At 40.6% G+C, this 23082-nt stretch overlaps 1 protein-coding gene across 3 annotated transcripts in view; it reads left to right on the top strand.

Moving 5' to 3' along the window:
- The first annotated feature begins 712 nt into the window (after positions 1-712).
- disc1 (DISC1 scaffold protein) overlaps positions 713-23082 on the top strand; it is a 46556-nt gene continuing 24186 nt past the window's right edge. For 2 of the 3 annotated variants that reach the window (XR_013101402.1, XM_076891844.1), the window contains exons 1-10: positions 713-990; positions 1197-1331; positions 4656-5524; positions 7140-7209; positions 8525-8681; positions 9264-9360; positions 9775-10007; positions 14554-14608; positions 17403-17505; positions 17681-17869. Coding sequence is in view for 2 of the 3 variants with exons in the window: in XM_076891844.1 (XP_076747959.1) it covers positions 819-990; positions 1197-1331; positions 4656-5524; positions 7140-7209; positions 8525-8681; positions 9264-9360; positions 9775-10007; positions 14554-14608; positions 17403-17505; positions 17681-17869 (2080 nt within the window). In the remaining variant the exon portion in view is untranslated. Of the gene's footprint in view, positions 1332-4655; positions 5525-7139; positions 7210-8524; positions 8682-9263; positions 9361-9774; positions 10008-14553; positions 14609-17402; positions 17506-17680; positions 17870-23082 lie in introns of all 3 variants that reach the window. The other variant, XM_076891845.1, reaches the window with a different exon arrangement.

Genomic DNA, 23082 nt, shown 5'->3' on the forward strand with positions numbered 1-23082 from the left:
GCATCTTCTTTCTGGGTTTTTCGCATAATATGGTGTTTCTTATGTCTTAAAACTTATGGCACAGAGGTAAGCCAAAGACTAAAACTTGACAACTAAGCTAAAACTTGAGAGGTTAGTCAAAGGGCTTCTCCTGGAAACTAGCCAGCCTGTGGGGCAGTGCGCTGATGTCAAAAACGCATCTCCAATGCGCCTCTAATCTTTAACAAAGAGCAGGTGATGGCACTCTGCGTGCCAGGCAACGTGTTTCATCCCTGCTCTTACCCTAGCTATGTGTAAGTACGTCCTGCATTCTGTCTGTTGAACAGAGCTTTTTGTCTCTGAGTATTGTTCACGAGCCAGGCGAGCTGAATGAAAGGAGCACTGGGATGAGCGGTGTGTGAAGGGGTGGATGAAAAGACTCTGCGCCATGTGAGGTCTAGGGTTTGGTGCTACTCGCTGATTCCCTGAGTGCCGAAAGAAAGAGACACATTAAGATGTGTAAGGGAGTACAGACCTGCTACACTGTGATTTAAATGACTGAATCACACGCATCCTGTGTGTATACATTTGAACTTCATGGTATTTGTGACTTAATAGTAGAGAGATGGTATTTTCCCCCATAAATTTCCTCCACAAGCTTCAGTGACACTAAAATACAGCACATATAAACATAAACAACTGCGTTATTTAATCCGGTTCCGTGTCCGCTGCTACTTCCACAGTGTGCCCGCTGTGGATATGAGGCGGTCTGAAGGAGTCTGGAGTCAAATTCCTGAACACGTAGGAGCTCCAACGCGACGCATGACGCAAGGGCGCAGCGACTAACGGATTACTGATCGATGTGTCGACTAACAGACGGATTTTCCTGGGCTATGTACTTCTGCCACTGCACACCACCGCTGGATGTGTTTTCCATACTTTCCCCACAAGGAACAGCACGACGTGAAGTCTTTCTCCAGACCGTCAGTTCAGGCGCAGCGGAACCCACTTGTTTCCAACAGGGGGAGAAATGTAAGAATCTGATGTACCATAAATGTTTGTGTCAAGAAATTTTCATCAGGGACAAAACAGCGCGCTGGGAAGCAGTTTTCACCCGTCACTCACTGTGTGCAGGGAAAATATAGCAGCCCGGGTTCACTTTTCCATAACGGAAATGAGATCAGTCCCTTTGCTTGGCTTCACTTCTTCTAAAACATGGTCGATGTAACTCTATGCAGGCTTGTGCCACCGAGGTCTGACTTTCTTTGACTTTTCAACACAAACAGCCTTTTTTAATGGAAAAATGTTCGCTGGACTGATGGGACTGGAATGCCACGGCAACTCTCTGCTTCACCGCCGCGAAACCATTCAAGGTAAAACAAGATTTTTAACTATCCGCTGATGTTCTCACACCGACCCTGGTCTTTTACAGGATATGTATACACCCCCAGGAACTTCATACAACTTTAATACACCGAAATTGGATAAAATAGTAGTATTAGGATGTACTAAGCCGGCAGTTTTTAGGGAGGGATAATCATCAGATGATTAAACAAAAGCAGAGCAGCCGCAGTGAAGACTCATAGCCTGTTTAATAATGCATTGCCTGGAATGTGTATGAAAGTTCACAGTTCCCTGGATCATAAAGGTTTAAAGTCTCCCTACCAGTCATTCATGGAGGAGTGATGATGAGTTGGAAATGATTAAATACTTAAATAATATGTTCCCCACCTCTTTAGACAAAGTAGAGAAGCATTTTCCTGCGTATTGTCTCTATTTGGGTCTTTTAACATGTTTTATACAAATAAAATGAGCTTGACTAATAAATAGAAATGTGATCCAAGTCTGTTCACGCAGGATGCCGGTAATCAGACCTCCATTAGACCCATTTATCAGACTGTTATGATCTCGCCACATGCAACAGGGTAACTACTGCAGTTAAAAGGCTGCTAGATGTGGTAAACCTTAGATAAAAATCTATTTCCCAAAGTGCTTCCGAAACAGCTTCTGCTGTGAGTAGATTTTTCCCTGGTCTCTGTTGTGTGACATTTTTGAATGAATCTAATCTACCAGAAATATCAAAATGCCTATTAAAGAGTATGTGCAGTGTGTAAATGAATCTCTATAACACAGACTCAACTGATCCTCATGTGATTACAGTCTGACAAGAGCATAGCAGAGACGCAATCCTTGGAATATCCCCATCCTTTAACCTACCGTGCAAAATGGAGCGATAAGGACCAAGATTTAGGACCAAAGATAGGAACTGGCATTGGAGCATACTGTATTGTTGGGTTTTCATCCACTTATGTAGTCATTTCTTTAGTAAGATGAATAGATATCACTGCTAACTTTCACTTCCCCTTTTTGTGACGCTCTCTTTGGTCACAAGTGGCGAGGTTTTGCACATCTGCCGAGCAGTGCTGCTTCTCAGGAGGTTGCTGACATGCAGATCCGCTTGTGTGTCTGTGTGTGTGTCAGAGGGTGCTGAGCTTGTTCCTCAAATGTTTGTGTTTTTATGAGAGCCCCTGCATTCCTCTCTGTCTTTGGCTCAAGCACTTTCAGTGCCCAATTGGATGCAGTGTTTAACCTAAGGGTGCTGAGGAGGGCCTCTTTAATCTCCAAAGGTAAATAATCTCGCCTCTTCTGGCTGACATGCTTCTTTTTCTCAGGCTCTCTGTACAGTTTCTTCAGCACTGATAACATGCTACAGTGAGAATGCTGTTGCAGAGAGACTGTTTTATCTTTGATGTTGAACCACTCAACGTCACTGCTTGCTTGTTTGTATATTCTGCCTGAATTCCCGGTGAACTATTTTAGCCCAAAGCCCGACAGGAAGTAGAAAATACCTCTGAGGGGCTTCAGCCAAAAAATAGATGCCCCTCTGACATACACACAAGCCAGCAGACACAAAACAATGGGCCCTGAGGCATTTCCTTCCCCTTAAACCAGGAAGAGCTCTCTTTGTGTAATCGAAGTATGGCGAGGATACAGTAACACCATCATGTCCCTCTTCTTTCGACTCTTAGTTGTTGTAGAGGGCTTAGTATAACATCTAGCCACACCAGATGGTAGACAGTGTGCGGTTGTAGCTGTAACCTACAGATGGTGTTGGGTTTCTTACATCAGTTATGGACCAGTGGCCACGTCTGCAAGGACCCTCTAATGGACCTGTGTGTAACCCAAGCTCTAAGTGACACTGCACACACACAAAAACACTGTGGCTACAATGGGAGCATCCGTGTGTTACTTTCACTTGAAATACTGCTCTCACTGGTGTCTATTTGAGTCTCTTACAGTCTCATGGGATAGGTTAGGAGTGGCATCGTAGGAGGTTACTGGGTGTTGGGAAGTGGGCTGTGGTTTGCTCATCGGTCATGCTTTCTTCAATGCCCCGCATTCCTGTCTTGATAATTGTGCTCCCACTGCAAAAAACACATTATTTGTAGAGGTTTGCAGTTGCGTAAGATGTTGTTTTTATGTGTTTGTTTGCGTTTTCTACTTTTGGATTTGTTTTTATCGTAGTTAAAGCGTTTAACAGGCTTTTACACTGACAATAGTACAACTGATCCCAGTGTTTTCAGCACTGTCAGTGTGCCTCTGTGTGACTTCAGTGTTCGCGAGTGGGAGGAGAAAGCGAGAGCCAGAAGTGAAAGAAGGAGCAGCGCAGCTGTACACAAAGGGGCTGTTGATCCCCAGCATTTGAGCGCGCCTCCTCGTCTGAATCCTAAACATGATATGTATTAATCACGTGGCCCTGCAGCAGGTGTCTAACTCCCGCCACAATCTGGCCTTTATCATTACGCTCCACTTTCAGACCAAACGCTGTTTGCATGCATGTTTGTATCACTTCTTGTTACTAAGATTGGCAGTGTCTGTGCTTCACAAGCTATTTCGGTTATGCCCCCTTTACAAAAAACATGGCTTTCGTAATAACTGAAAAACTTTGAGACAAGCTATGAGTGCAGTGCAAGTGGGTTTGATAAAGCGAGGGTAATCAGTATTGTTCTAAACAATCCTTCAGTTTATTGCTTTGGCTGGAAGACTCACAGGTTATAGCACCCACTCAGAAATAGATCTCAGGTAAACTTTATCAGCCTTACTGCTTTAAGAAAAAGAGAGAAGCTGAGTGGTTATAAAAACAATAGCGTCATCAGTGCCGGTTTGTTAGTGGACCAACATGAATCAGACCTTGCCTGTGTGCCCTTTGCCCTATATTTCAGTGAAATAGACCGATTTAAGGCTCCAGATCCAGGCGTGAACCCCCTGCTATGTTTTGAGAACCTTTCCTCTGAAGAATTTTGCTATTTGCAAAAATAAACAAATGCAAATCTAACCTCAGAATATATTGTTCATGCATCTGGTATCCCACAGAGAGGCATGTCTTAACTTATAAATGACTGTGCAGCTTTGGTATTTCCCAACAGCTGGAGCAGAACCCTGGGAAATGTCACACATCTGCCCAACGTTTAAAAAAAAAAAAAAAAAATTCAGTCCATTAGGCACTATTTTTAAAAACAAGGTCATTTTGCTGGATCACAGCTGCTTCGGGTACTTGTGTAATTAGTACACGTAGCATTACATCTTCCTGCTCTAGCCATTGATTACATGGTTAATCCTACCAGTTCTATGAGGTCATGCGTTATCTTCCTCATGGCCATGTTGTCAAGCTTAATGGTTAATCTCTGCATCGACAGGTGGCAGAGCATCAGGGACAGCTGGCAGCTCCAGCCGTAAGAGGCTCCACCGAAGACCAGGGTACATGAGAGGAGAGCAGTGCAGACTGCAGAGCGCCACTCAGGAAGAGGAGGACGACGTTGGGACAACCACTTTTATTACCAATGGAAAATCAGGACGTGACGCTGACATAGCTGATGCAACTAATGCTCAAAGGCCAAGTCCAGCTCCTGCAGACAGTGTGTCTTTAATAAATCATCAACAGCCTGATAAACACACGTGTAGCTCCTGGAAGACTCAGAGCTTTGTCTGCTCTGTTACCCACCCTCCTTCCCCTGTGGACTGCAATTCTAAGAGTACATCCAGCCATCTGGGCCAGTCCTCACTGCCCAACAATGAACTCAGGTTAAGTTCGAGCCTGGACACTCATTCAGAGCCAGAGGACTCTTTTAACTCCAGCTTCAGTTTCATCCAACAGTCACTTACCTCCAGCCAGAAAACAACCACCACACCCACACAAGAGCAAGAACTAAGTTCATCAACAAAAGCATCTGACCTGCCTCAAACAAAACCCGAAACCTTACCTGTCGAGCACAATTTCTCTAAGCAGTCGTCTCCTGCTCAAACACTACCTGGAGGAAAGTTTTGGCGAGAATGCCTGTTTGCCACCCACGTAGAAAGATCCCACGTGCCTGACTGTGAGGCTCAGTCTATTGATATAGAGGCCACCTCCTCACTCTCCCTGGACTCGGACAGTACCTCTGCCTCCTCTGTCACCTCAGGCTACGAGAGCGCTACACCTGCCTTGGAGCAAGGCTGGGATAACCTGCTGAAGAAGTACGAGGGCGTGCTGCAAGACTGCCTCCAAAACAACCGCACTCACACCAAGGTGGGCAAGACAGACTCATGAAATTCACATATCAGTCATTCAAATTAATCTCCCAACAAGGTCTAGAGCAGCGACGTCAAACTCATCTAACACTATGGGCCACATACAGCCCACTTTGATTTTAAGTGTGACGAACTAGTGAAACTCCACTTTCTGTTTAGTAAAGTTTAACTAAACAATTTTCCCAAGAAGAAATTTCAACAGTATGTCTGTTCTATATGATAAATATGTAAAATAACAGAAAAAGTTCTGGCACCCCTCACTTTCCTATATTTATAATAATGTTCTTTTATTTCTATAGTAGAAATTTCTATGATGGACATAGTCGATACAGGAACTTCTCTGTCATTGAATTGTTTTTCTGTTATTTTTGACTATTTGGTGTAGTATAGATTGCAATGGGGGGTGGTGTTTGTCAATGGAAAAAGCTGTATATCCTAGGAAAATACAGTTAAAAGTTCAAAATCGATTCACTCCTTCACATTTTCCAAATTCTTCCAGTGGGCCAGATTGGAGTTTTTGCCGGGCCCTAGGTTTGACACCTTGGTCTACAGTCAAGATGAGACTAAACTACAGAGAGATGAATACTATATTAAATCAGGAAACCCGTATTTGCTTTCCTTACTAGTTCCAGCTCATACCTTGTTGGTAGATATGAAGCTACAGCCAGCAGCTGTTAGCCTTGTTTTGTTAACAAAATTCACCCAAGAGTTGAGTAACTCTGAAACTCACTAATCATCTCTTTATCTTATACTAAGTGTCAGAACTAAGTTGCACTTTAAGACCTGGTCATGTATCGTGTTTGTTTGTTTACACTTGTTTTAGACGTTCAAGCTAACCAGCTAGCTTTTTCTAATAGCAGAACATTGTACTTACAGACTCATCAGAGTGATGCTGTACTGATGCTTTCTTGTTTTATTAAGAAAGACAAAAGCAAGCAGGTTTAGATTTTTCTGAAAGAGAAAACTAAGTATTCAACTCACCTACTTAACCAAACTTTTGGTTAACACTTTGTAATACTGCACGTGAGTAAGGACATAATTCCCCTGAAATTAAATGAAATTTAAATATAGTTTATTTGAAAATACAAAGTAATTAAATTTACAAGGAAATACTTAAAGATAGGTACACTAGAATAAGGGAATAACTGCAGGTATTTTATAGAAAAGAAGACAAATTATTCTGTAATTAATATTAAGTACTACCTAAGTACTTTTAATTAGTGTATAATTCATGCATTTTGCAAGAAATGAGAAATAATTGCCTTGTGAGTATTTTACAGAAAAGCAAACAATATTTTTTTTTTTATCTTACATTCTAAGCTTGAAAGTGATAAAAATGACCCCATATTTCATCTGATAAAAACATTTTTCAGTATTTGCTTTAGTGTTTTACATCTGATAGAATCTTTCAGGTCCTCCTCAAAAAAAGTAAAACGGTGAAGTACTGTAGTCAAGTTATTGTTAACGCCCTTTCCTCAGCTTGCTGACCCAGTATCACTTTGACCTGGCAGTCATTGCACCCACCTTTTTTCTGCATATATTGACTGTTTAAAAGGCGATGAACTCTGGAGTTACTGTTGTGTAACCTGTTCTGTCTTTTTGCTGTCTCTCAGATTGAATCCATGATGTTGAAGCTGCAGAGGCTCCAGCAGAAAGCAATTCTGGACGACGATTATGACGCAGGTAAACCAGTTTAGCCATTTCGGTTAAGGTTACAAAATAACGACTTTATGAATGATTTGATAAGATTCTATTTATCTTTTTACTATTTGTTTTTAAAAAGTAAAGTTTAATATCCCTAAACACAATAACTTAAAGTTAGAGAAAAGAGCACAGTTCAAAGTGAAAATATTCTGACTCAGTGACCAGAAAGCCACAGGAGCTTAACACGTGCTGTCCTTCTAACTCATGAGTGTGCTTGCACTCACATGTTTGGATCATTTATCACTTTGATGTCAGCTTCTTTATTAAATTTCTTGCTAATTTGCTGTTCACCATACTGAGATGACCTGTGTGAAAGAACATGTGAGAGATGAGGCACAGAGCTTTATTTTTAACTATCCTATAATGGTAAAACTAGAAAATCTTCAATTTATGTGGCTTAAAACAGAAAGTAGCACAGTTATTATGTCGACTCAAATCAAAATAAAGGGTATTTACAGAGAAATAAGGGAAGCTTTTACAGAAAAGTTTACAGGAAGGGGTTCCCCGTGATTATTGCAACGAAACAACAAAGCCTCAAACCTAACAAATATCATTTGTACTTGTACCTGACCTAGATATTGTAAAAAAATATAAACAATCAAACCAAAAACTGCATTTTAACCCATTTCTTTTATTTTGTGATAGAACAAATACATAAGATACATCTGCTTCTGTGGTTAACACATTTGCATTACACACAGAAGATCCCTGGTTTGATATCAGGAGACTGAAATCACTGGGAGGGTTTTGTCAGGAAAGGCATCCAGCCTAAAAACCCACCATATTAAAACCATGTGTGTCTATCTGCACGTGGTGACCCCTGTGAATAAGGGAGCAGCTTAAAAACAGGTTTAAATACACATGTTTCTGTATCCTGTAGATCTGTTCGAACGTGCTTATTATTTGGGTCAGTGTTGTATGCCTTGGCTGGTGTTCTCCTTGTCTATTCATTCTCTGACTTATACGTTTAGTTTTCTGTTTTTCCACTTACACAGTGTTGGATTAAATAGCTGATGAGATTGGTTCTGTAAATTCTGTCTGTGTATGTCGTGCTTGCCATCTTTTAATTTAGCTATGAACCCGCCAGACTGGGATAATTCTAGTTTTATGTGTTTACAGAGCCAAGAAATGCAGATTTTTATTCAGGATTCATAAATACAGCAAGGTCAGAAATGTGCTCCCTTTAAATGACTTCTAGTAAAGGGCTAGAACACAACACCACTTGCTGATAACTGGACTCCTCTAGCTGATGTTTTCTGCATGTTATTCAGCATGTGTGTATGTGTGTTCACAGCTGAGCGCTTTGGGAAAAAGTTAGAGGAGCTGTCTAAAGAACGAAGCACTCTGAAGCTGGGTTTACCCTCCCAACAGCCCAGCGTGGCGTTGCTCCTGGAGAGGCTCCGACAGGCGGTGGACAGCGCCCTCCAGAGGGCAGACTGCAGTCAGTACAGGTCAGTGCTGGTTTGATCATGTTAACTGAAACACTATATTTAAAACGTTAACTGCATACAATATATAAGGGGAATATAATATGAAATGTGGTTACACTGAAAATTACTTTTCCTGTTTTGTTTTGGACCTCGTTTTATATTGTGTGTCACTTAAACAAAAACAGATCTACTTTTATAGCAATAAACTCCCTTTGTTCAGGACATAATGGGGTTTATTTGAGTTCATAAGCTCATTCTCTTTCTTTTGTTGCAATATTGTAGCACAGATCAAAGAGGGGGAGCTCTCCAAAATAGCTCTTGTGACAGGAAGGAAATCAGGTGGGGCCTCTTCAGAGAGTATCCCGAACAAATATAAGCAAAAGGATTTTAGGTCACCTCTGATAAACAGCAGATTTTCCACTGTCACAGAGTTATTTGATGAGAATCTGTGGGAAAAAGTGATTACACACAACCATACTGTATATTACCAATCTGCAGCTCTCTTTAGCTTTGACTTACAGAGATTAAAAGCAACATTAAATGTGGATTAACCTCCTGAAAATGTTAATCAAAGCTGTTAAAAATGGTGTCATTTTGTGGCAGGGAGTGTGCAGAGCCTGTTGCAGGGGAGCAATCCGACTCATCACAGGGTCCACTGCAACGAAGAGAACGTCTGATACGAGAGAGACGGCTTGTCGAGGTAAATTCGGCTCACGTCGTTCCGCTTTGTACGTCAGGCTGGTCTGAGTTACTGCTCCTCTGAGAATTTAATAAAACAGCTTCTTTCCTTGCTCACAAAAGTGAATGAAATTTGTAAAATATGCATAGCTGTCAGCAGTATTTACACTGACAGTGAATGAGTGTGAACAAGATTAATTAATCTCACTGCTACTTTAATATCAAACAAACTATTGATTAACAATTCTGAAAAAAGCTAATAACTCACCAGTCAAGTTTCCTTCAGTTTCAGATTAGGTGTTTGAATTTTTCATTCAATCTGCTGGCTTAAAAAACTGAAGGACTACTTCACTGTTGCTGATTACCTTCATAGAAACTATGTTATTTCTAACATACATGTAAAATGAATGAAATGAACATTGCTCCACCTCTGCAGGAGGAGATCGCAGAGCTGCAGCAGAGACTGGTGGAGCTGAAGGACCGTAGCCGGTGTCTGGAGCAGCAGATCCAGCAGGAAGAGCAACAGGTGGAGGCTGAGGAGCTGGAGGCCTCCGTGCTGAGGAGCTGCAGCACGGCTCAGCTTCGCGACATGAGCCGAACCCTCCAGGACCTCGTCGCTTCTGAGAATCGCACACAAATCTCAGTCTCTCGTCCTCCCTCCATGCTCAGGTCAGCGCCATATATGTCATGATTTGCTTGCTTAAATGTCACATTTGTGACATGAAAGGCTGTGTTTGCATGAGCCGAAAAAAAAGGAAGTGGAAAAATAGAGAACTAAACAGTTGTCTTTTTGAGCATAGTTAATAATAATGCTTTCATCTTGTTTGAGTGGTTGCATGAAATAATTAAAAATTTAGAGCCTCCTTTACAAAGCTGCAGGTAATGAATGAATGAAACATGCTGTTCCCAGGAACAGAAGTTTACAAATGAGGATAAAATTATTATTATTTATTATATATGCGCAATGACATGCTTTAACTCTGTATTCCTCAAAGCTTACAAAAACCAAGAGTTATCCTCCACAGTATATAAATCTTCTCTGCCTCTAAAAAAGCACTGAGAATGACCGGAACGAGAACTAGTCGGAGATGAGACTAAAGAGCCCAGAACAACTGCCACGCTGAAATGTGCTAAGAACAACCTGGGGAAAGATTGTTCATACTGGAAGTGCATCATTTGGTGAGATGAGATGAAACTAGAGCTCTTTGGTCACAGACAGAAGGGAGAGGCGTATAACCCAAACAGCACCGTCCCCACAGTGAAGCACAGTGGTGGGAGTGTTATGATGTGGGGATGATTCAACGTTTCTGGAACTGTAATCTCCTCAAAAACACTTCACTAGTAATTCTGTCCTCATCTGTATTTAGGGAAAAACTTCAAATGAGGGAATCAAAGCCTTCACTGCAGATCTTTGGATGTATTAAAGGCGTTTTGCTCTCCAGGATCTGCTTCTGCTAGCGAGCAGAATAGTTAAGAAAATGTGCAAATGTATGTGAAAAATGGAAATTGAGGTCTTGAGCATTGAGAAAACATTTTCACACCTTTTGAATTTTGCACGTCGGTATTACAGTTTCTCCTGTCGGTCGTTGGACTCTCAGTTTGATTGGTCGAGCCGGATCTAACACCTAAACTGTGAAAAGTGTCCGCTGATTGGGCCTTTGCATGCATAACCTTTACTCAGAACTAGTTTGAAGGTAACATAATTTGTGTTGTTGTGTTAATTTGATGTATTTCTACTTACATATTTATATACAATAGAGGAATCGGCACAGTGTATGAGGAAAACAAGCCCTGAAGCTGACAAATTGCCAAACATCACAGCATCCTCCATGACAGCTATTTGTTTATCCACTTTATGATGGTTTCCTCCTCTGACAGCAGGAGGACTGGAGTTTTAAACATAATTCTTTACTGTAAATGTAGAAGAAGTATTTTTGTTACCTGACGCCAGCTTAATAGACAGGTAACGTTTATCCAGTGCAGTCAAAAGGTTTTGTATTCTTTCATTTTTCATAAAAACTCCAGGAGGTGCATCTTCTTATTTAATATTACTCAAAATGTGCAGTAGAAGCCAGATTTGTATTTAATATTACTTTGATAAAAATATGAAAATATCAATTAATTTGGGCAAAATTAGCCACAGTAATGATAATTTAACCTTGTGCAAGATCTTGGTGTGGTTACTATGCATAAAGCATTTGTTTAGTACAAGTCTGTCAGATGTGCTCACTTCTTATGCAGTGGTCAGTATTTGTATTTGTGCAATACCTGGAACGGCCAGGTGGGGCTGCTATAGAGCTGCAAATGCTGGTGACCATGCAACAGTCTGTCCATAGGGTTTTTTTCTCTTTCATCATGTTACATACATATAATTAGCCCATTTTGAAGTTGATGTGTCAGTGGCGATCTGCTGTTTCTAAGTCATCGCCTCTCAGCTTCATCCATCCTTAGACAAAGTGGCACTTTGAATAAATCTTTCAGCAGAATTGTCAAAATCACACCATCACGTTTCAACCAAATCAACACCTCCAGTAACAGCACAGAAGACACCTAGCCTTGCATTTACATGAATCATTACCCTTTTTATCAGCTTACAGGCAAAATTGCTCACTTTGTTCGGTGATCGACAGGTCTGCCCATGCAGCACTGGATGCCTATTGTTCCTGGAGAGGTTCAGCTCATGTATTTCAAGTCTTTATAAACAAAAGCCACTGACAAATGGATGTAATGTAAAGCAGTTTGCAGCCCTTTAGGAGTAACTTGTTTCTTAGATTCAGAGAGGACAGCTAGTTTCTTATCCCACGTGCCTTCAGTCTTCTTCTCTCACACCTGCTTGAACCTGCTTTGAATTTTAATGGCTTTTTTCTTAGATGCTAACGATCACTTTGCATCATATCCTCTGAAGTTAATAGCTTGCAAGGGAGCACTGTGGAAAGCCTCTCCGTCTTGCCACTCGTTAGAAAGACATGTAAATTGTACTTATCGCCTTCTTGGCGGTGTGACCCACCACCACTGGCATAATTTGATATCTGGCTTATTCTCACCCCGGCTGAAACGCATTTATTCTCGTTGCTGATTGAAATTGCGACCTCAGATTGGATATTCAGCTGCACATCTGTGGGTGGCTTGCCACGGGTCACCGTGATGATTGTGTTGCAGTCGCCCCTTTTCCAAACAACACAGGATATTTCTGTCTCGTATCAGGTTTTTTTCCACACGAATACTGAATTAAAGAAATCCACTCGGCGCTATAAGACTGATGTTCAGAGAAAACATTTAACTCTGACTCACTCTGAGCATCAGCTTGAATAACATGGAGTGGACATAATGATTTTTGTGAGACAATTGGGACTGTCTCAAGGTGACTGTACTGTGCATAATGGATTTTATGCTCATTTTTCTCCATCTTGTAATTGATTTAGATCTGTCACCAAGTAGTGTGACCTTAATGGGTTGTCCTGTTTTCCCTTATTGTCTGAAATATTGGGCTAGAGTTGAATCCAACAGGCCAGTTAAAGAAAACACAAATATTGAGCCATATTTTACAATGGAAGGTGTTTTTCAGGTTCAGTCTTCTCTTTATTTTGATGTAGTTTATTTCAGGTCAGTATTCCAAAAAGGGGCACACTCGCTCACAGCGTTTCTCTTTCTTACGCTAAAGTAAGCCACCCAGATGCAGGCTCAAGCTTCACTGGTTACAGCATTTGATTCCAAATGCAAAATTTAAAGCTCGTGTCCTCACAATGCAGGTCTCTTATGCTCGTGTTTGCACACAGTATCAGCTTATATGTATTTTTTTACAACCTAAGATGAACAGTGTTCAAAGAACTTACTCTGTATGGAGATACCCACAAGTCTTTTATCTTCTGTATGCCAAGATGTTTAAGAAGCTAAGAGAAGTAAGAAAGTCTTAAGCTAACCCACATGAACTTGAAAATTGGTGGTGATGGTATGGCCTGAGCTCTTAGGAAGACATTCTTGTAATTTCTTTAAGTAGTCTTCAATATAGTTCTCCAAGCTTCTTTAAGGACTACTTTGGATCTTGGCTGCCTTTTTGTTTTGTTTTTTGTAAAGATGATCCCACAACTCTTCGTTAATGTTGAGGTCTGGGCTACAGGGAGGCCAATCCATGACTGATAGTGTTCCAATGTGTGTTTCTCTATCTAGGTATGTTTTTATTGCACTGGCGGTGTGTTTGGGATGATCGTCATGCTGAAAAATGAAGCTGTTGCCAATCAGACGCTTTCCAGATTACATGGCCAATCAAAATCTGATGGTACTTTCCTGCGTTTATAATTCCATTCCCATCACCACTGGCTGAAATGTGGCCATACACCATGACGGAGCCTCCACTGTGTTTTACAGCTGGCTTTAGACACTCACTGTTGTACTTCTCTCCTCACCTCCTTCGTATATGCTGATGAAGACCTTTTGCCAATGAAACTTTCTTCTTTAACTATCTAGATCAACAGTTATATGTTTGCAACATCTTGCTTTCTCTTGAACTTGTCAAGGTTTTTAAGGACACTGCACACTATGTCTGCACACTAAGTTTTTGGCTAAAAGTTCTTTGTAAGTCACCTTGTTGGTGCAACTATTCAACTAAACAAATGTGAACAAATGATGCGTTTTCATGACAGGCTGCTATGTTATCATATGTGTAGAGTACAACACTGGTTCAGACCTTAAATTAGATTTATTTTTTTGTCCGTGAATGATTCATAAGTCAGTTTTAAGTGGCTTAACAAATAAAAAGCTGTTCCTCTGAGAGTGGTCAGGTAAAAGGACTGGATAAAATGATAAAAATATGGCCAATGTCTAAAGAAAGACCTTGAAAGACCTTTAGACAGCCAGGAGAACGATTCCTCAAGAACACGTTAAAAGACTGCAATCTAGATAATTAGCTGCAAAATATAAAGAAATGTCTCACTTTTGTGCATGGCTGAACTGGTCGTTGAATATTTGCTCCCATCCACTGGACAAACACTCTCAAGACTGTCCTTTAAAAAGTTATCCAAGGTTCAGTTTGATAGTTGTTAGTTTGCAAACCGTTAAGCGATTAGCTGCCAGATGAGTAGAAGCTAAAAAAAAACAAAAAAAAAAAAAATCTAGATTGGAACAGGAGATATCATATTGATAACTCCCGATTTCATCCCCAAAATGGAAAAAATTACCTTTAGTCCTGCACTGTGACATTTATGTTTTTATTTTGCAGACTCCAGGAGCAGGAGCAGGCATTAAATCTGTCCATTAAGGAAGCCACTGCTAAGGTAAGCCACTGTTCCGCTGACTTGATTTATTCTATATCATCTCATTCTCTTCTCAGCATGTCGACGATGACTGAATGTGTGTGAATATCTAATAAGCAGTAAGTCAAAATACACATTATGTGTCTTGTGCGAGCTTTGGTGTTTTTAATATATGTACTAAATGTCAGTGTCTGTATTCATGAGCTTGTTTCTCTTTGACAAGGCAGTAAACTCTCCAGTTTTTTTGCAAGAGTCACAGGAGTTGTCATTTTGAATAAATCCTCCCTAAATTCTAAATCATCCGTAAAATTATTACAACACCTGATGATGAAAAAGCTGTCCGATTTGCTTAAATGCACACTTTTAAAATCAACTAAATGAGTAAAACATGGCTAACGTAGTGATTTGAAGCCCGTGTCCATTGTTTGTGTGTTTACCTGGGTTTGCATGCTGCTGTATAACTAGAATTCACTCATGCTTATCAAGGGTTTGCTTTTCCTTTGTGCTTCCTGCACAAAGGAGGCACAAAGCTGCACACGGTGTAATCAGAAGACCATAAGAAGCAAAAACTTGATTTGGATGTAGCAGCAGTTCCTGTTAATGTTGAGATTTTGCACCACTTCTGTGCTGCTACTGCATTTAGATCTCTCTTGCACATATGCATCAGTACAGACGCTAAATGTGCCGTGAGAGCGGTCAGTGTCTGTCTCAAACTGACCTGAATTTTTCATGTCAAAGATGGTCACTGGTGATGAGAACTGAGTCAAATAGTCTCGGGTATGACTTTCAACATGGAGTTCATGTTGTTCAACTGTAAAATCCTGAGGCATCTGCAAGAGTACATGTAGAGCAAACAACGTCAGCTTTAGTGTGTTTCAGTGTACCACACTGGGTTCTAAAAACTCTAATCCCCACATCTGTTTACCTGCAACGTCTCTCCTCTTCCCCAAAAAGCAATTCATCATTTGGGGCTGCTTGGCAGTGCGTGTTGTCAGATTGACACTTTTAGGGTGAGATCCAAACCATGAGCTCATCTATACCTTGCTAGTACTGGATGATGTTGGACATCCATTAGCCTTTATTCTTTGTAGCACAGATTCAACAAGCTGCTGGAAACATTTCTCTGAGATTTTGGTCCATATCGACATGACGGCATCACACAGTTGCTGCAGATTTGTCGGCTGCACATCCACGATGTGATTCTCATGTTCCGCCACAACCCAGAAGTGCCCTACTGGATTGAGCTCTGGTGACTGTGGAGGGCATTGAGTACAGAGAACTCACTGCCATGTCCACGAAACCAGTTTAAGATGATGTGATCTTTGTCACATATGTTATTCTGCTGGAAGCAACCATTAGAAGATGGACACACTGGTTATAAAAAGGTGAGCGTAGTCAGCAACAGTACATGCTCAGTTGGTAATAAGGGGACCAATCTGGGCTAAGAAAATATCCTCCATATTATTACACTTCACAACATCGCTTTCCTGTTCTTCTGCTGTTTTTGCCCATATGCTTCAAGGTGAATGTGTTGTGTTCAGAGAGGCTCTTCTGTATACCTTTCTTTGTGATGAGTGGTTATCTAAGCTATTGTTGTCATCCTCTGTACTTTGGCATATTCATTCGGACATATGCTGCTTACTAGTTATTTTCTTTTTTTCAGATATTTTTATCCAGAAACTAGATGCATGGAATAAGGAGATAGAAGTTAGCTTACAGAGTTAGCTCTGTAAAGCTACTGTCACTGAGTCTTTCAGAAAGCCATCATCAAATCACTGATTGATGTTGCCGCTGCACCTGAAAGAAATGTCGTGGGTTTCTACCCAGATATACATTTACCATCATCACAAAGTGCCCATTGTTAAGCTAAAATGAGAAGTTTGGTTCCAAGATGATATATTCACCAAGTGGAAAATTGCTCACCTGCTGTGACAAAATGATTGCTGACATGAAAGTAACTTTTTTGAAATTGACAAATAGCCTGATGTTTTGAAATTAAATCAGCGATGTCAGAATTTCTACAGTTTGAAAAAGCACTCAAAAAATATTTTCACTTCATGTAATGCATGAAATAAAATTATACAAGCCTGTTTGGGGGAAAAAAAAATCCGCTTTCTACATTTCTGTGCGGAGAAAACTCTCCGGGGATGTTCTGCCTCGGAAATAACAGTCTATTTGACTGCCTTTTCAAAGTGTTGCACATAACTGTGTCAGATTTAAGGAAAACACGCGTCAGAAAATCTGGATCCAAATCTCTTTGAGCAGTGAAAATAAAGAAAAACAGTTCCTAAAAAGAAGGAAGCGGATTGTGGGGATTGTAGCTGTGGTTCAAAGTGTATATAATGGAAATAACAGAGGTTTAAAGGACAGGGTGAGGGCAGATGAGGGCCAGACGGGCTGATGGAGACCATCAGCTCCTTTGTGAATACTCAGGGCTGAGGTGCCGCATCCCCATCAGGCTGTGACATTCAGGGGCCTTTTCCTCTCTGACTTTCTAATGATATCTTTTATGAGGATTTCACATTTTCCAGTCTGTCCATGTGAAAGGAGAAGCACTCTCTTTCTTTCTAAAGGTTATAGACAAAGGTAACACATCGGCGTTGATGCTCTGCTGTGTATTCAAAGCAGAGCGAACACAGAAGGACGGAAATGAATTTGTAAGGTCTTGTAAGAATGAGTGTCAAAAAGAAAATGAAAGTGGAATTGGAAATGAGCTTTGCCTCCTGTGGGATCCATGTGTCTGCGAAGGTTTTGTTAGTTACCGCCCTCCCCCCCTGCTCTCTCCTCTGCATGTTCCTCTCTTTCTTTTCCTCAGGTGGTCATGAGTCAGAGACTGGGCAGCAGCCTAAGGAGGAAAGTCAGTGAGACTGAAACACAGCTTTTGGCACTACATGAAGCCAAACTGGCAGCCATCTCAGGTAACTTTCCACTCAACCACACCCCACTACATCCCTGCTGCATTACCCTTTTTTTTATTTACCCCATTTACTTGGCTCACCCACCATTAGCCTCACTTAATTACGCTATTAATGATCAAGAAGCTCGTTAATGGACGTTGTAAGCATAATGTGCTCCTGTGGTGCACCGGTGCAGGTAATGACTTCAGCAGTGCTAAGGAACTGAAAGCAGAGATGAAGGCGGTGTACCTGGAGCGGGACCGACTTGAGGCTCTGGCCAAGAGGCTGCACAGCCTCAGCTCAGGGAGCAGCCAGGAGCTCGCCAGGATGAAGGAGCAGCGGCAGCAACTCAGACAGGAGCTGGAGCAGAGGGAGGCCCAGCATGGTGAGTGGCAGAGGCTACCCAGTATGACTGACAACATCAAACCCTTGTCTTCACTATTGATTAATTAATATATAAATCTACAACACTGTTACTTTATTCATTTTTTTTTCTACAAGGAGCAAGACTTTATCACAATTTTTAAAAAGTGGTCTCGAGCAATAGTTCTGCAGGTTTTTCTTTGGGCGTTGGCTGCTTTTTCCTTCATTTTCAGTCCAGTCCTTGTACCTGATCACTTAACACTGAACTACAAATCACTGAAGCTTAAAAACTGTGCCTAATGGTGCAAAGGATGAACCATTGTCGTGCCTACACATAACAAACAACTTAGCATGAGAACACAGTTTGAAGGGCATAAAATAGTATTTCTGCACTAACAATTGAAATTGAAATTTTTATTTTTTATTTTTTTTATTTCAGTCAACAACAACAACAACAACAACAACAGATTATAATTTTACATAAAAGTACTCAAACAGTAACCGAAAAAGGAATAGGCTGAAGCCTTATGGCTTATACTTATCCTATCCCTTACCCCCATAGAAATAATCAAATCCTTAACCAAGAAAATAAATAACATTGATAAATAAGTTGTATAACAGTTTGAAAAGAAATCAATGATAAATCAAGAAATTAAATCAACACAAAAAAATGTTAACAAACCAAATTTCTATAAACTTGTATAATACTAATTTTTAAAATCTTCCTGAAGAATGACAAAGAAAAACACATCGTCAGTTCATCATTAAGTCCATTCCATAATTTCACTCCCAAAACTGACACACATCTATACTTAACATTGGTTCTCACTTTAGGCATTTCAAACTTATAAGACCCCCTCAAATCACATTTTCCATCTCTTAGTTGAAACATACTTAAAATACAAATTGGAACATTCTTTTTCATCACACGATATATCATTTCTAAAGTTTTAGAATATATAATGTCCATGAATTTTAACATAGATGATCCTACAAAAAAACTGGTTGGTGGACTCCCTATATCCAACTTTATTTATTATTCTAATAGCTCTTTTTTGCAATTTAAATATTGAATCCAAATATGTTTTGTATGTGTTCCCCCAAATTTCTGCACAGTAGGTCATATAAGGCAAACAAAGGGAAGTATACAATAAATAAAGGCAGTTCTTATTCAAAAAATCTCTTGTTTTATAAAGAATAGAAATAGACTTGGATAATTTTCGTTTCACATGTTCTATGTGGGGCTTCAAACAAAGTTTATCATCAATAATTACTCCTAACAATTTTGTCTCATATACTCTTTCAATTTCAACATTATTTAAATTCAATTTTACTTTAATATTACTTTTACTACCTCCAAATAACATAAATTTTGTTTTACTTTCATTCAATGATAGTTTATTAAATACAAACCATCTATTTAACTTTATGAGTTCTGTTTCCACTGTTTTCAGTAATTTCTTTATGTCTTTTCCTGAGCAAAATAAGTTTGTATCATCAGCAAACATCACATATTTTAAAGATTCCCAAGAAGCCGTTAGCTGGAATCTTAGCATATTTCAGTATGCTGCTGGATAAAAGAAAGAATTAGGCATAAAAACTGTGTACAGTAGATGAACAGGATCTAAACACGGTATGTCCTTAGAAAAAGACCTGACACAGGACCTGTGAGGAACATCTGGCCCTTCAATTTATCCAGCTGCTGAAGCCTCATCAGAAATGGCCTCCATGAAAGGGTGGCTGTCAAGAGGAGGGAAACAGTCCAGCCAAACATTGACTTTCAGGCTTGTTAGAACTGTACAGAGTCTGTTTTGGGCTTATATTCTGTATTTCCATGTGTAGATTTCAATAAACTGCTGCATCTTTTGCCCATTATGGTATTACTTAAAAATCTATGTAGATATATGAATTTATATAATTTGTTGAGAAGATAAATCTCACACAGGTGAATATTAGCATACAGTTAGATTAATAAAATGTTCCTACTAGCTCCAGTAAGGCTCTACATGAAGCATAACTTCTTGTTTATTTTGTACCAAACTGAAATGTAAAAAATTACCATTCGGTTTAATGGGGGATTAAATCTGAAGTAGGGGCTAGATAGAAACCACTTTGGTTCCACACATAAAATTCCAGTTAATTTTATTTGCATATGCAGGATTCTGTGGCTCATAGTTGCAGCTTTTACAACAAAAAGTGTCCTGGTTAAATCGTTAGCACAAAAGAGTAAGAACTGTGCTAAATAAGCAACAGGTTTTTGGAGAAAAGCTCCAGAGTACACACTTATGACCATAAAATCTATATCGCAATTTTAGTTTTAGAATTCCTGAGGCGTGATTAACCACAAAACATCCAGTCAGTGAGCTCAGGAGTCACTTTCATGCTTCTTAAGAGGAAAAACCTTCGGTGTTAATAAAACTAAGAGCGCTGCTTGCTTAAATGAATCCTTTCCTCCAGCCCTCTATCAGAAACAAAAATGAATAAAACTGGTCGAAGGAACATATCGATATGTTTGTATTATAATTATAAAGCTAGTGTGAGCAGTATTTTTTTTTAATACACAAAACTAACACATTGCTTTTCAAGTTGACATCATATTGTCATTCATTCAGATTATGTTTCTGGCCTTCAGCTAGCACAGCTGCCTGCCCTTAGGTGCTCGGCAGGTTGTGTACACTTTGCCTTCTATGATTTTTGGGGGGTTTTTTGTTGCTGAGAACAGCTGTCTGCTGCATCTGGAAACAAGCCTGATTCGAGCAGCAAGAGTGAACGAAACCTGTACAATAAGACAAAAATCTGAAAAACTGTGAAAAAGCTCAAGAAACAAAAAGTCAGCTTAAGGGATGTTTGTGTAATAATTCTCTTTGGGACATTACATGTACACATTTGTTCCATTGTTAACATACAAACAGTTATTATAGTAGCTTAGAATAAACATTTTAAAGCATGAATATGAATAAGTGCAGCATTACCTGAAACAGCGCTGTTCTTTTTTTCCCTGCCCACTGAGGCGTGAAAGCGTTTGTTGTGTACTTGAAAGGCGCCTCTCTTTTTCTTTGAATACACTTTTTAAATATCAGTTCAAAATGTGAATCATGAGAGCTCTTTGAAAGACAAGTCGCCTCTTGATGTTGCTCCACACTGTGAGAGGACATCAATGAACAATGACTTTTTCTCCCAAATGAAGCAAAAGTGATCTGCTGTCAGCGGGGGAATCGGCTTCAAACGAGTTACCAGCAAGGATTGGCAGTCGCGAAGAGGCGAGGTGGCGAGGGTGGTGCGAGGGAATTGAGCTTTAATTGTGTAAAGTTAGCCGGTTACCTTCGAGCCAGTGTGCGCAGACATGATGCATCAGCGTTCACACGCTCTCCAACTCGATTAAGATCTTAAGGAACGGGGGCTTGTCTTTTTAAAAATTTTTTAATTCTTTTTTTTAGGGTTCAGTCTTTAGATTGATTTGGCGCGTGGGCATTTGGTAGAGATCTAAATGGATTTTGACGGCACCACCTGCAGTGGTACTCTCTCTAGTCCATCAGTCACAGGGAGATTTCTAAAAAAGGTCACTTCCCTCACTGAGACACGCAGACGGGAGGATGAGGGGAGGGCGGGAGAGGGGGGGGGGGTGGTGAAGTGATGGGGCTAGAGCAGGAAGTGAAGCGGCATCAGACTGAAGCTAATGCTACAACCTCCCATCTACCATATGCTGTTACCCAGATCATAAAGATTTGTGGCTGGAGCTTCACATTTTATTGTCCTGTCCTGAATGCACCCTTTCCTGTCACTAGGGGGCACCCTTTTATTTTTGTACTCCATTGTTCAGGCTTAGTTGCATGAAGTTTTTAGGGGGTTGTATAGTAATGCATAGACTTGCTATTTTAGTACATCCAGTCTATAATTGTATATCATTATAGGAGAAAGCAGCTCTTTTCATTTCAAAGTGATTATGTTTCATCGACCTCCACTGGATTTTTGTTGTGGAAGCACACCCAAGAACACCTCGGTCTGCTTGACAGCCAGGGATAACACTGATCTCTTCCATGACAAGCATCACCACGTTCACCTCAGCAGCCTAAACGCAGCGTGCGTGTGTGCCTCATCTTGAATAATGTAGCTCTGCAGGCTGGGAAACCAGTGGTACGAAACTGCGGCGGCTAAACAAAGGATTTGGAGTCAGGTGGTAACACGTCACAGAGAAGACGGCAAGTTAATGATTGGTTGCGCGGCGTGCTCAAACGCTCAAGTGGGCGCACACAATATGGCAGCAGGCGCAATTTCAAAATGTGTTGCTGACACCAAGCAAGGGGCTCATTAAACTGTCATCCTATTTGGTAATAAGGGGCTGGCACACACTTGCTGGAAACTGATAGCCCACCAACAGCACATTACCATTTCTTTAGCTGGAGGGGATTAGAAATTACTGTCTAAGTCAAAGCCAAGATGGCCATCCTTTTAGGTTTCCGAGGCATTTCTAGCACGCGCGCTTGTGGTATTAGTGTCATCCCGTACAAAGAAAACAGCATGCCCATTGTCATCGCGTGAGCTCCGAGGCAATGAATAGTCCTGCTGATGCCATGTAAAGATAGAAATTCATCAACAAGCTGAAGCCACACAGCTTCAGCTTGTTGAGTGCTTGCGGTGTGGGGGCTTTTTGGCCTGGGAGCCATTATGTCCCTAATTGCCGTTGGCACGTTTGCTGATGAATACCACAGCCATTATGGCCAGAGGTTTGATTCCCCGCTGAGAGTATAATTTTGTCCCCAAGAGAGATCTCGAGCGACGCTAAATTTACAAATAAATAATTGAAGAGCTGAATAAGATGCGTAAATGACCCCCAGTAGTGAGGACTTTCATATGGGGAAAGCTGCATCAGACTGTGCTCCTCTTCATTTAGCCAAGTAGTGTGGTAATGCCTGTTCACTGCCATTGTTACAATGCCAGCAGTTCTCTTGTTTTCTGCTTCACGCGGCTCAACTGGAACCCATTTAATTACTGTACCAGCTATTGTTTCTCCATACAGCTCCTGTTGCTCGTGCCGTAGTTTAAAGCCAGTCAGTTCGAACCCAACTGTGCGGTGCTAGTCGGATTTAAGTGCACATCAATACAAGTCACTCTGTGTTATTAGACAAATGCAATTTTCTCTTACAGTAAAGGCGAGGACACATATGATTTATTCATAGCTCTGGCTCTTTTAGGGTGCTTCTGTTGAGAACATGATGGAATGTGTGACAGCTCTTC

The sequence above is a fragment of the Maylandia zebra genome, linkage group LG13 (assembly GCF_041146795.1).
Source record: "Maylandia zebra isolate NMK-2024a linkage group LG13, Mzebra_GT3a, whole genome shotgun sequence".
Lineage (NCBI taxonomy): Eukaryota > Metazoa > Chordata > Actinopteri > Cichliformes > Cichlidae > Maylandia > Maylandia zebra.